Source organism: Vigna umbellata, chromosome 9 (assembly GCF_029865625.1).
Source record: "Vigna umbellata cultivar VRB3 chromosome 9, Vumbellata_1.0, whole genome shotgun sequence".
NCBI classification, from domain to species: domain Eukaryota; kingdom Viridiplantae; phylum Streptophyta; class Magnoliopsida; order Fabales; family Fabaceae; genus Vigna; species Vigna umbellata.
Genome location: NC_142173.1, coordinates 24,529,771 through 24,543,738, shown reverse-complemented (window position 1 = coordinate 24,543,738; position 13,968 = coordinate 24,529,771). Strand labels below are relative to the sequence as shown.

General features: G+C 35.9%; 1 protein-coding gene across 2 annotated transcripts; it reads left to right on the top strand.

The window, feature by feature from the left end:
- The first annotated feature begins 2,174 nt into the window (after nucleotides 1-2,174).
- Nucleotides 2,175-13,653, top strand: LOC148193002 (protein C2-DOMAIN ABA-RELATED 3-like). Of its 2 annotated transcripts, XM_088099669.1 has the most exons (4): nucleotides 2,175-2,357; nucleotides 9,940-10,293; nucleotides 13,047-13,142; nucleotides 13,226-13,653. In XM_088099669.1, exons 2-4 carry the CDS (start codon nucleotides 10,183-10,185, stop codon nucleotides 13,529-13,531), a joined length of 513 nt encoding a protein of 170 aa, XP_087955795.1. In that variant the 5' UTR covers nucleotides 2,175-2,357; nucleotides 9,940-10,182; the 3' UTR covers nucleotides 13,532-13,653. The 2 variants fall into 2 exon arrangements, with proteins under 2 accessions (XP_087955795.1, XP_087955794.1); XM_088099668.1 differs by lacking the exons at nucleotides 2,175-2,357; nucleotides 9,940-10,293 and adding an exon at nucleotides 12,242-12,684.
- The last annotated feature ends 315 nt before the right edge of the window (nucleotides 13,654-13,968 follow it).

Below are 13,968 nucleotides of genomic sequence, written 5' to 3'. Positions count from 1 at the left end.
CTTTCATAAAAAAATATAAACACTGCTATGCTAATTGCTAATTCAAGGCTCTTTTCGACCACTCTTTCAATAAGAAGCATGGAAGAGTTACAATAACACACCAACCTTCCTGCACACACCAGAATGAGAAGATGTGGTACAATAACCCAACCTCTAACGAAAGGTAGCCAATACCCAACATAACACTCATAAGTTCAATCCAAAGATAAGAAGAGAAATCTCCCATGTCTTCACATTTACCTCTCCAAAAAATACCCACACAAACAACAAAAACCATTACATTCTTAAGTGGCACCATCCACATTACATTGTACGCAATTGATAAAGATGGTTAAAGATTTAAAGAGTCTTATTAGCTCGAATATATATGGATATCAGAGTCTTTTTAGCTTGTACAAAACCTAAATATAAAAAATAAATACAATTTATAAAGCATTTAAAAGTATTTTGAACCAATCCCAAGATTAAGAATTTTCTTTATACTTAAAACTTAAAACATAAAAAAAGAAAGAGAACATAAATGAATTCGATTTGTTTTTAAAGTTAACATATCTAAAAGTAACCTTTCCAACATAAGTTTCCAAAGCACAAAAGATCTCATCACAAGATACATGACTTCTGGACTTTACAACGCCAGGAATTAGACTCAAAATTCACGTTAATAAAATTCCTAACAACTTTTAGAGTTAGAAATCCATCATTCATATTAGTTCAAGCCATTTCCTAGAGCTTATTAAGAGCATAATCTTCTAATAATTTAATTCATAAACTAGAGAGCCAGAACAAATTGGGGAATGATCCTATATCCATTCCAATCATAAACAACTTTAACTTTAAGGTTTCTGACTACATTTCCCATAATCTACTTATGCGATTTTTTTCAGTAATGACACAAAACGGATTTTAATTTTCCCATATAGCGTACTGTAGTTTATATTTACACGCAGGGCGTTGCTCCCTCCACCGCCATCCTTTCTCCCTTCACCTCCACACAAATTTTTTAATTACCAAATTACTCTATAATTTTTAATCATTTTACTTTTTACCTTCTTTATTTACCAAACCCTAAATCATTCTCACTTTCACTCCCAGCCCCACCCCTCCCCCCAACTTTCTCTCACTCGTTCTTTCTTCTATGAGATCCGTTTCTTGTCACTCTAACTCTTCCTTTGCTTTCCGTTCGTGGCGGTGGTGTGTAAAAATCTTGGCACTGCATGTAAAAATATTGAAAATGAAGAGAACAACCTATTCACGATAGAAATTCAAAACTTGGAAAGCACTGCAGAAAAGGGTAAAGAACCACATTTAATCAAACATCACATGCATAAAGTGAAAAACAGAAACAGAAGCAAACCAAGATTCCATCTTGATTTTCATTTTCTGTTGAGGATTCCCGGAATCGATATTGGTTGAAAAAAATATTTCTTTTTGGGTAAAATAACAATAGCAGTAAAGGGTGCATGGTGATTTCCAAGGAATTGGATCAAATTACGGAAACCACCAATACTTGCCCGGTGGTGAATAAAAAAACAAGATTATAGAAAATTGGTCAAAGCTAAATTTGAAGAAGTGACAGCCATACTCCTAGAAAACTCAAATGGGTGTGCAGAAAAATTGAAAAAGTTAAGGAAGCACAACAATGGAGACACAAACAGAGAGAAAAAAACGCAACTTTGAGTTTTCACAGTGAGATGATGATTTATATATCAGAGAATGAGAGAGAGAAAGTGAGTTGTAGTTTTGGTTTTTCTTCTCCCTGATGGAGGAACCACGGCAGCGATATCTTTTAATTAACTAATAGCTATCACTTTATGTCATTTTTTTTCCTTGATTAAAAATTGTCAATGGATGTCAACACGTAAAAGGAATGTCGACGTCTTTTTACCTTAAACGGATGTCGACATCCGTTTTATCTTAAACGGATGTCGACATCCCTTTTACTTAAATGGATGTTGACATCCGTTGACAGATGCTTATATCCGTTTAAGGTTTATACATTAATTTAGGGTTGATCAAGTACGTCGACGCAGTTAAAAAGGAAGAAAAGCTTGTATGTCACTGTATGCGTAGGGGATTGGATGGGAGTGGATAGAAGTTAAAAAGTATTAATAATAAAAGTAAAATTTTATTCAAGGATAATATAGGAATAGAGAAGTGGAAGGAGGGGTAAATTCGTTAAGGAGAGACCCACTCACATATTCATTCTTCTTACCCTAGCCGTCGTTCCCTTTTTCCTTCTTCATCTCCACCTCATTTTTCTGTCATTCCCTTTCTTCTTCTTCATCTCCACTCCAATTTTGTTTTTTGTTCTTCACACTGGAAGGCACCCACTCCACCATTGAACTCCTTTGCACAAGGTATTTACATTTTGGTTTAAGATTGTGGTTTATATTTGTTTTAGTTTTAGATTTATATAGAATATTGGTTGTTTGAATTGTGCACGGATCTCGAAAATTAGTGAGGGTGAGGGCTGAACATGAAAACAGTTGAATTCAACGGTTTTTGAAAATCGTTGAAACTTTCAAAGTGTTTGGAAAATGTTGACTAAGCTGCTATGTAACTACTACTACTATTTTATTAGGGAAAACAATTCCAAAGCAGTAGCTTGGATTGACCTAATTCCAAGATAATTATGTATAGAGGTAGACCATATGAGCTCCCATTGAGTAAAGTGGAATACTAGTAAATGGTCCAAAAGTGAACCTTTCCTTACTAACAACGTATAATGGCATTAAGATAGAAGGAATTGACTTATAATCAGATAAGAAATGTCATGCACAACTCTTGTTCAAGAAGGGACATCCCTCTTGAATCAGTTGTTGGGAGCATAGTACAGGAATTTAGAGACCTTATTCAATTAAACTCAAGAGTTAGTACCATTATTGGCATAACAATTGGTACACCATAGGTTGGCCCAACCCAGTCCTCTCGTACTATAGTTGACTCCTCACAGTTCTTCCTTTCTTTCTTATTTAGATAAGACTCCTTCTATCTAGTTCGTTTACTCGGACTGATATGATATAACTATCAACTTCTACATGGAAGAAAGGGCGAGGGTAGGAAAACAAGAGATAGCGAAGGTCTCCGTTATCACAAGTAGGTTTAATGCATTATATAATAAGATAACAATGATAGGATGATCGACATTTACTATTTCTAGTTCTAAAGCAACTGTCAAATCTCGTCTTGGGAATGGGAAATTTTCTTTTTGCATCAATAGGTTGTTTACAAGAACAAGTTTCACATAAGTACTGGAAGGGCTTTCTACTTCGGGCTATTAAAGAATGGAAGGTAGCTAGCAGCTTCGATAACTGTCTGGGATAGGCCACAAAGGGAAGCAGAAGGGGATTCATCAACAAATGGAGCTATTCGGAAGTAACTGATCCCGCATTACCATTAGTAAGGGAAGGACCTGGCTATCTTTTGGTCAAGTTTTCTTGGGGTTGGTTCCTTTACTATAATAGGTTCTGAATGTCTTACTTCTCACAATGCTGCTCAATAATCATTTTGGTATCTACTACTCTGGTACCTACTATTCTTTCTAAACTTAGGGTTTCCCTTGCTCACCCATTGTTCTTTGGTAGGGGTACGCAGCATAACATCTTTTGGTTTTCTACTTCCAAGAAAGACTTGAGTGAATTAACCATTTGCTTACTCTTGTAGACCGCTCTCTTCTTTGTTATTCAAAATCTTTCTTACTTTGGTAGCCGAATCTTGATACTTCGAATGGGCAAAGCTCTTCCTTTGGTGATGAAGTTAGGTCGTCTTTATTGTGTAAATTTTGGGTCAACCATATTCCCATCCTTGGCTTTCAACCTTAGAGACTTTCCAACAGGAAGGATAACTACAATTTTACTCAGGTCGCCTACTTCTCCATCGAGTTATCTGTTTCCTTGCTCATGTAAGCTGGTTTTCTGGTGTATCAACCCAAGATTTTACCACTACATGGTCGAATCCTATTATTATTGACTATTGGCTGCACTAAATACATCATTATCCGAGGCATATTATATACCTACTTCTACCGGTTGAAGGGCTAAAGTAAGGCCTTGTTATGTCTCCGAGTGCTGGGAGATTGAGAAGAATGAGAAACGAAAGTCTCAAAACTACAATTATTGGAACCAAAGCGCCCACCTAAAAACTATACCAACTGCCTCCTACACTATAAAATGCCACAGCGCAGAAACCTCTTTCTTTCATTCTTGGCTGTCTTCTTTGACTTTTCCCGAAATTCCTAATGGAACTGAATAAAGTAGACTATTCGCTTAAACACCTATTTATGAAACCATTAAGTAATAAATGACTAGGAGGGATTTTGGAAACATAGAAATTAGGTAAGTAAGTTGTTTGTTGGTTCTTACTTGGAGCTTTGGACATCGACAAGATTTTGTGATTCATAGTGGACAGGTAGATAGAACCATTCTCAATTACCACTTGTGGTTTTAGCTACCCGAGTAAGGTAAGATGCCTTCCCAACTGGTAGAGGAGAGCTGAAAAAACTTTAATATACGTCTTACCTACTTACGCATCGTCACCACGGACCCTTCTCACGCTAGGTTGGGCAGACAAAGTTGTTATTGTGCGATCTGGGGCGGACACGTTAAATCAAATTTGACAGTTGTCATTTCACTTCAATGTCGATGATTGAGATAACTGAATCCCTGAGCCCCGCTGCATTGCATTCACTAGAATAGTTCTACCAGTGATACGACCTTAGGACATTCGCTTCTTAATGACAAGAGCTTCACTCACTTCGGTTCAAGTTCACCTATCCCATATAGTATTCTCAAGATTCTTAGGTCAGGGTTTAAAACCTTATATGATGGAATTGCTTATAATACATCAGATGGGATTTCCCGTAAAATGGAATCAACCACACCTTCTATGTGAACTTACACCTTTTTCATTGAAAAGGATTTTGGCTTTATTCTTTCGAATTCTAATTCAAATTTCTGGCTAAAAAAACTAGCTACTATACCTCACCTAGGAAGATCTACAATGACCTTTCCTGTGAATAGGTTGTAGATTTGTATACATTGATGTGGGCCTACCACCAAATCTCTGCAGTGAAATCCTTTGCCAAATATCCCTAAAAACCTGGTGGATATCCCAGCTTTCAACTTTCTTGGCTCACTACTATTTATCCTATAAAAGCCATCACTCTCTTTCCTCAACTACACCGAACCTTGCTTATCCCCATCCCCTACTTTTCGGAAGATGTCTTCCTCCGTGCTTGAGTAGAAGTTGCTTCCCCATAATAGAATCTTTCTTCATTTAATGTCTCAATCCTCGCTTCGAAAGCTACTGAAAACTCGACATAAGAACTCCTGCTTGAAACCGTTACTGGTTTGCTACTCTTTAGTAGATTTTTGGTTGCTTACTCTGAATGCGTAGGTGTAAAGGTAATGCTGAGACGAATGATTGACCCACTTTGGGTAGATCTATCACTTGTAGAGGCATGCTTACATCCTTCCTTTTTCTAATCTACGGTTTCCCATTACCCGAGTGATTGCTAGCCTTGGCTTTCTTCCACTTCAACCAACCTTCGTCTATCACATCATATGTCATAATTGTCAACCCTTGAAGAGATTCCCTCCTTTCTTGCTAAAGCGACTTTCATGTGCAAGCAAACCTTTGTGGTTGGAACTTGTTTCAATGAAGAAAATAACCAGATTTACCAACACATCTCTTTCTGAACAGCCCAGAGGAAATACAATCATTGAAGTTGTCTTTGGCAATGTATGATGAAGGCAAAAGATAAGGTCATTTAACAACAAATCAAGCCTAAACAATTAACTCAGTCTTGAAGAAGACAAGAAATTTACTTATCTCTTTCATATATACAATGTCTTTTCACGAAAAGAGAAAACATAAAAAATATTGACCACCATACTAAGGCCAACACATAAGATCGATTAAAATCATCTAGAATTAGGATTAAGATTAACTTCTGAAAACGAGCACACCCATGAAACTGGTCATACTATCAAACCTCATGCCATACAAAAAAATATTATTCTAATAATTCTGACATTATAGGTTCCACATCTCAACTTTCATTCACAGAATAAAAATTAGGAAAACGTTTCTTCAACAACAGATTTTTGACAACAATTTGACAACAACACGTGTCTCACTGTCATTGGTTGTTTTTATTAAATTTTGTTTAAAGATTCATTTTGTTTTGGAGGGCATTTTTGGAATAATTTTCAGAAACTTTTTGGCGCTTTTCAGAAACCCTGCAAAAGTCTCTTTCCTCATTTTCGAAACTCTCTCTCTATCTTTTCGAAACTTTCTCTCCCCCTTCACCGAAAGATCCTTCAAAATTCTATCTCCGTCATTGAAGTTCCTTCCTTTGAAACTCTCTCCGTCATTGAAGTAGTGTCTCTGTCCACCGTTGTTCGTCCGTCGCTTGGGTCCACCAGTGTCTTTGGAGGAAGTCGTCTCTCTCTCTCTCTCCGCCATTGAAGTGCTTTCTGTGCGCCATTTCTCCAAAGCTCTCGTTTTTCCGCTGACACCGTTGTTCCTTCGTCGCTTAGGTGCATTGTTCCTTCCTCTTTGGTTAGCGAGTGGTTTTGTTGGCATCATTTCTCCAAAGGTATTGTTTTTTCGTATAAACAACCTATAAACAATGGTGCAGAACGTCACTTCTCAACCTATAAACAACCTTCGTGGGTCTTCCATCCACATAGGTCTCACCAAACTCGAAATTGCTTGTTATGGACACCTTAAACCATGGCCAACAGGGGGATCAATCCATAAAAACTTGAAAACACAATCGTCAGGACTGTTGGGGAGTGCTTCAGCCATGTCTGGGTAGCACTCCTTAACTTTTGGTACAAAAGGGGATTTTTCCACTGGTGCAGGGAGCACACCCAATAACGTTTAACTCACTCACCCATCTCAAAAAATGAAAAATTCAACAAAAATAGAGAATGGGGAGTAGTGTTCATCTAGCTAGGGAGTACAGTTGAAGTTTCTGTACAAAATACCCATTTTCTTTTGGTAATCGATTACAGGGGTCTTGTAATCGATTAGCAGAGGAAAAAGCATAATTTGTACAGAAACTTCAACTGTACTCCCGAGCTAGATGAACATTGCTCCCCAACTCTGTTTTTCTGACCTTTGCTACTTGTTTTGTTCTTAAATTTCTCCACCGAACTCCAAATGACTTGATTCTTGTTTTGTTGGAATCTAGACTCAAAGATCTTTCCAACAAAACAAGAATCAACTCATTTGGAGTTCGGTGGAGAAAATTTTGAGGAAAACAACCAGCAAAAGTCAGAGGTGGTAGAAATATATAAAACGTTAACTTTAAGGAATTAACTGCACCTACTCAGGTGTCCAAAAATTATAAATTAGTAGTCATTGGAAAGATATTTGAGTCTAATTTCTAATAAAAAAAGAATCACATCATTTGGAGGTCTGTGGAAAAAGTTATGATTAAAATAGTCAGTAAAGGTCAAAGTTGACAGCATGGGTTATGCACATCACCTCAATTGGAGAAAACCACCTAAATGAACATTTTTATTTTGAAGAAATCAATGACCTAACCTCATTATTGGTGCAGAGAGCTCACCGAATAACATTGAACTCACTCACCCATCTCAAAAAAGGAAAAATTCAACAAAAATAGAGAATGGGGAGCAGTGTTCATCTAGCTGGGGAATACAGTTGAAGTTTCGATACAAATTACCCTTTTTCCTCTTGTAATCGATTACAGGGGTCTTGTAATCGATTACCAGAGGAAAAAGGGTAATTTGTACAAAAACTTCAACTGTACTCCCCATCTAGATGAACACTGCTCCCCAACTCTGTTTTTCTGAACTTTGCTACTTGTTTTATTCTTAACTTTCTCCACCGAACTCCAAATGACTTGATTCTTGTTTTGTTGGAATCTAGACTCAAAGAGCTTTCCAACAAAACAAGAATCAACGCATTTGGAGTTCGGTGGAGAAAGTTATGAGCAAAACAACCAGCAAAGGTTATAGGTGGTAGAAATATATAAAACGTTAAGCAAAGGTCAAAGTTGACAGCATGGGTTATGCACCTCACCTCAATTGGAGAAAACCACCTATAGGTGTTTGAACCAAGGTAGTTCAAGTTCATGACAATTTTTGCACAACTCGTAGAGGAAGAAGTTATTAACTTCTGCAATCAATTTGATCGACAACCATCTTCTTAGATTACATTTCATTGTATACTGTTATGTATCTTTTCATTTCAAAACTTGTTGTTTCGTGAAATGTCATTACGTTTTTTTATTAATGTATGTGCTTTTTAATATTGTTATAATTTTTCATTACTCAATACCCTTCATTATTTCTTTTATATTTGTTTAATATTGAAATATTCCAACTTGAAGTGTTCCATTAATGATCCATCCATAAAACCTTCAAAAGACAGTCATAACGAATCCAAAATATTCCTGGGGAGTGCTTAAGCCACGTCTGGGTAGCACTCTTCAACTTTCGGTACAAAAGGAGATTTTTCTACTGGTAAGCGATTACCAGCTCCCTGTAATCGATTACAACAACATCAGTTCTTTGTCAATGGTGCAGGAACTCACCTCTCAACCCAGAAACACCTTAACTTGGTCTTTCAATGATGACGAACAAACAACTGCAAAAATGGAGGAGGGAGAACACTGCTACGAAGAGAGAAGTTGAAATGAAATTCAAATCCCTAAAATGGAGAGAGAAGACAGTGATAAGGAGAGAAGATAGAGTTCGAAAACGAAGAGGGCAGTTTCGGAATCCAAACTTCATCCCATTCCAAATCAGATTTTAAATTAAAAAAAACATTCAAATTCGACCAATTAAAACTTGACATGTGGCGTTGTCAAATCTTTGTCAAATTGGCGTTGTTGGAATATCGCGATCCTAAAAATTATATTTATATTACAGAACAAAAAAATAATTTTTCCTTCGACCTCTTCATTTCAATAAAATAAAAGATAAATAAAAAATTATCTCTAAAATGGAATTACCTTGAACTGACTTCCTTTAATAAAAAAATCACTGCTAACAAAAGTCAAAATTCTGGTAACCAATTTCAAACCTTCCTTGACACTAAAATCCGAAAACAATAGTCAAAACTCGGATTTCCGAGATCCAAATTCCAACCTATACGTCTTCTCAAAATTCACTAAAAGCAATAGTCAAATCTCAATTTACCGAAAACCGAATTCCAACATACATTTTCATAAAAATAACTGAAAAATACACTCAGAATTTGATTTCTCGAAAACCAAAGTCTAACCTACCTTTTTGTCAAAATATGAAAAACAAACTCAGAATTCAATTCCCAAAAACTAAATTCCAACATTCCTCTTCGTCAAAAACATTAAAAATAAAAGTCAAAATTCACTTTCCAAGAAACCAATTCCAACATACCTTTTCATTTAAAAACAAAATCTGATTTTCCGAAATGTATATATAATCTATAACATGCTATCCTGGTAAACAGAAAAAAAGGACAGAAAATCAGAAGAAAAGAAATTCTACTTATGCGAGCAGTTGACTTGTCAAATCACTCTTAATCTTATTTCTTCTTCTAAAGTTAAAAACAGTATTTTTTTCTTTTTTTTCTCTCTTTTATTTTTTATTATATTTATAGTTTCTCCTACTACTATTTACGTAATTCTTATTATTTTTATTGTTTTCTTTATATATTAATTTAATCAATTTATATATATTTTTCACTTATAATATAATACAAATATTTAAATAATTGGAATATATCTCGTCCCTGTTGTGTTTTTACTAGTTTATATAAAGACATTTATCAAACATTTACTATACGTAAAATAAAAGTAATATACTTATGTAATCAGAAAACAGAAATAAAAAATCAATTATATAATAAATGGACATGAATCTTTACATTAGTCTTTTGAACCTAATTAGATGTTTCTGAATCCTACAAGCATGCATGCAGGGTGGCAGAGAAGTGCGGTGATCCACAAATCTCACAAATTCTAGCCCTTGGCAACAACGCTAATGACTTTGTAACATTTTTCACCTCGTATTTTGGTTATGTTTTTGTTTGTGTTCATATTGTTTTGAATCAGTAAAATTCCTGGAGTAGGGGACCATTTTGTTTCTTGTTACTATATATTTGGTTATAAGTTCAGACCCACCCAAAGCCTGTAGTTTCTTTTGTGAATGACATTGATTTTCAATGGAGAACATTCTGGGTCTTATCAAACTTCGTATCAAAAAAGGCTCTAATCTCAAAGCTTGCGACACTCGTACCAGTGACCCTTATGTCTTTGTCACCATGGCCGAACAGGTTATAAGCTACAACTTTCGATTATTATTCAGAAATTATTTTTTCTCGTGAGTTTTCCCATAACCGTGTCTATTTCTTGTACAAGCAAAGTAAATACATATATGTCAACAAAATTTGCTTTTCATGGTATTTTATATTTTCTATTTGGTGACAATGTCATTATAGCATAAAGAAGAAGAAGAAGAATGTCAGCATAGTTCTTACATAAGTCATGTTTGCAACTGGGGCGAGTGTCCCATCATAATTCATGCCTTATTCTTGTTTATCACCATCCAAATATAAGCGAGAAACTGAGCTATGAAAGCAAAAATGTCGTACCAGGCTACGACAAAAGATAACACTGTTGTTGAACCAGAAGAACACAATGTTCCAACAAAAGTAAGGCTGTGTTCTTTTTAAGGGATTTAAGGGAGATGATTTGGGGGAGATGATTTGAGTGGATTTGAGGGTAATTTTTTTGTTGTTTTTTTGAGTGGATTTGAGGTTAATTGAGAGTGGATTTAGAAGGAAAGTTTGTGAGAATTAGTGTAGGATTTGATTGATGTGATTGATTTTAAAAATTAATTTAATTGGTAGAAAATATAGATTACCAAATTGCCCTTCTTATAAAAGTATTATAAAATGTTATTTTGTAATGTTATATTTAATTGTAAAAAAGTTTATAAAGAGATAAAAAATTATTAATAATTGTTAAAAATATTGTTTAAAAATTATAAAAGTTATAATGTAGTAAAATAAATATATTTTAAAATGTTTAGGGAAATTTTAACATAATTTAAGATTTCAAAGTCACTTACAAACCACAATAAAGACATTGAAGTCATGGAATACATTATCGGAAATACATTGGAATTCAATGATGAAGTGTACACGGCAAACTTAAATTGGCAAGCATCCAACACATAGTTTGGAATATAAAAAAAGTGACCATCACGTTTTGGTATTGTTGCAGCTCATGGTTTTCCAATATCATTTGGTACCACTAACAATTCATTTTTTGGCAAATCTATTAATTGGAATAAGGAAGAAAGGGGCCACAATTGTTGAAAAGTCAAGGAACTCCAAAATGCAAAAGTGCTGAATTAGTATTATGAAGGGAAACCACACGGCCCCATGCAGGAAGGCATATTTCACACATCCATTATAGCTCACGGCCACACGGCCACATATTGTTTTGGGCAAAGCATTTCAGCACATTGGAGTGGAATCAAAAGGAGGGGGGCCACCATGTTTGAAAACGTCCAAAGAAGAGGAAAGTGGCACATGAAAAAGAAGGTAATGGCCTACTTGGAAGCATATAATGTAGGAACTCCAAGAAAAGTCTGAATTTTGTTTAAATGGTCCCCTCATTACTTTTGCAAAGTCCAAGGCTACAACCTTCAACATTTTATTTTGACTAAACGGGAGCCACCACTTTGGCTTATGAATTAAAAACCCATAAGCTGGATGGAGAAGGGGCACCTCACGGCTTTCTCCATTTTCTGGCTGCACCTCACGTAAAAGAAGGGAGAGGAAGTGGAGTTGATGGCTTGGCATGCAAAGTGTTGAATTTGTTGAAGTAAGAGAGCCACCAAGTTCACGGTTTTTATCTCTTTGGAGGGATGCTTCTCATGGCTTGGATGGAAGAAAGGAGGATTCATTCACTTCATGGAAGAGTAGAGCTGGACAAAGGCAACCACACGGTCCAGCAGCTTGGAATTGAAACAACTGCAACCACCTTCACAGTCTTCATTCCAGCAGCTGCAGCCACCATCACATCCAGTTGGGAAAAGAATCCAGTATTGTGCAACATGAGAACACCTGGCTGCATCCTATCCTCTGCTACGTCCAGCCTCCACCATCATCCACCGTCCTCCACCTTCCTCCACCTTCCTCACCTTCATGCTGGTATGTGAAGAAGAAGAACAACCTGCAGGCCATCCGTGGTGCATCGTCCAGGCTCCGGCATCGTCCACCTTCCTCTCCTTCATGCGGCTTTTTCAATTACAGGAGCAGAAATTTTGCACTGCTGGTAACCGGTTACTCAGTGCGTAACCGATTACATATGGCTTCCTTTTCATGGTCTTCAGCGTAACCGGTTACACCCTCCAATAACCGATTACACCACCTTCACCGATTACACCACCTTCAGTTTTATGTAAATATGTACAGGGTATTACGGAAATGGTTCAGGGCAATTGCGTAAATGGGTAACAATCCGCGCAAATCATCTCACTTATGCGAAGATTGTTAAAATCGTGCCATCCCGCAAATCCATCCTTTTCCATCCGCGTAAATCGGTCCAAACGAACACGCTTACCTCTTTCTATCGTCGTTCACAAATTACCGTGAACAGTTAAATCCGCGCATGCGAACACAACCTAAAGGATCATGTCTCAAGCTTGGATAGTGGTGATACCATGTCCATAAAATTGACTTTTTCATCATCTTTTATATTCTCTCTTCTATATATAATACAAGCACTATAACTGATCATTTCATATTATTTTTAATTCATAAATAGGTTGATTAGTAGGCTAACAATAATACTTATAATAGGAAGAAATAATAACATGATCCCTATTATTATGAATTGTCTTTAGAAAATATGATGATATATTTCGTTTTATTAGTCCAAAACTTACGAAAATTTTGCAGAACAGAAAGAATGACTTCAAGTGGAAAAAGTTCTTTACAAACTCAGAAAATTTTGCAGACAGATTAAGTATACTTTATTTGCCACTAACATCTGAAGACGTCATTTCATGATGCAGCAACTGAGAACTAGTGTTGCAAAAGATACCTTAAATCCTGAGTGGAATGAAGAACTGACCCTTTATGTAAAAGATGTTAACATTCCAATACTTGTGGTGAGTACTGAAACAATCTATATCATGCATCAGTAGTGTTGTGTTAAATTCATGATCAGTTGGAACTGTGTTGTTCTATTCAGACAGTTACAGACAAAGACACTTTCACACCAGATGACAACATGGGTGATGCAGAAATAGATTTAAAGCCATATCTTCAGTGTGTGAAGCTGGAGTTAAGAGATCTGGCAGAGGGTCACATAGTGAAGCAGATTCAACCAGATAGGACTAACTGCCTTGCTGAAGATAGCAACTGCATATGGAAAAATGATAAACTCATCCAAGAGATGACTTTAAGATTGAGAAATGTCAAGCATGGGGAAATAACTGTAGAAATTGGGTGGGTTACTCTTCCAGATTCAAAAGGCTTATCACAAGTTCAGTTTTAGGTGTTCCTACTTGCCTTAACTTTATGTTGTTTTCCATGTTTTACTATGTAACTTTGGAGTAACATCTAGAATGTAGCAAGTTACACAAATATATGTACTAATAATAAAGTGTTTTACCATTATTTTCTCTAAGAATTCACTTATGTGGTCTTCCCATCAGCTTATCATTAAAAGTTTTTCTACACATCATTATATACTTTAACATCTAAGTTAATTTAATACTCTTAAATTACATCTATCATTTAAACAGTCAGCACTTAAGAGAAATTTGCATTTGCACCCTGAAACAGAGGACGTATTGGTTCAATTTTGGTTAAAGGCCACATGTATTTTTACAACAAGGAAATGAACTCTAGTATGCGACTATTTTCCTTTCAATATGTCAAAATTAATACCTTTATTAAGAAGAATGTTAATAGTCGTCTTCTTGGTTTTTA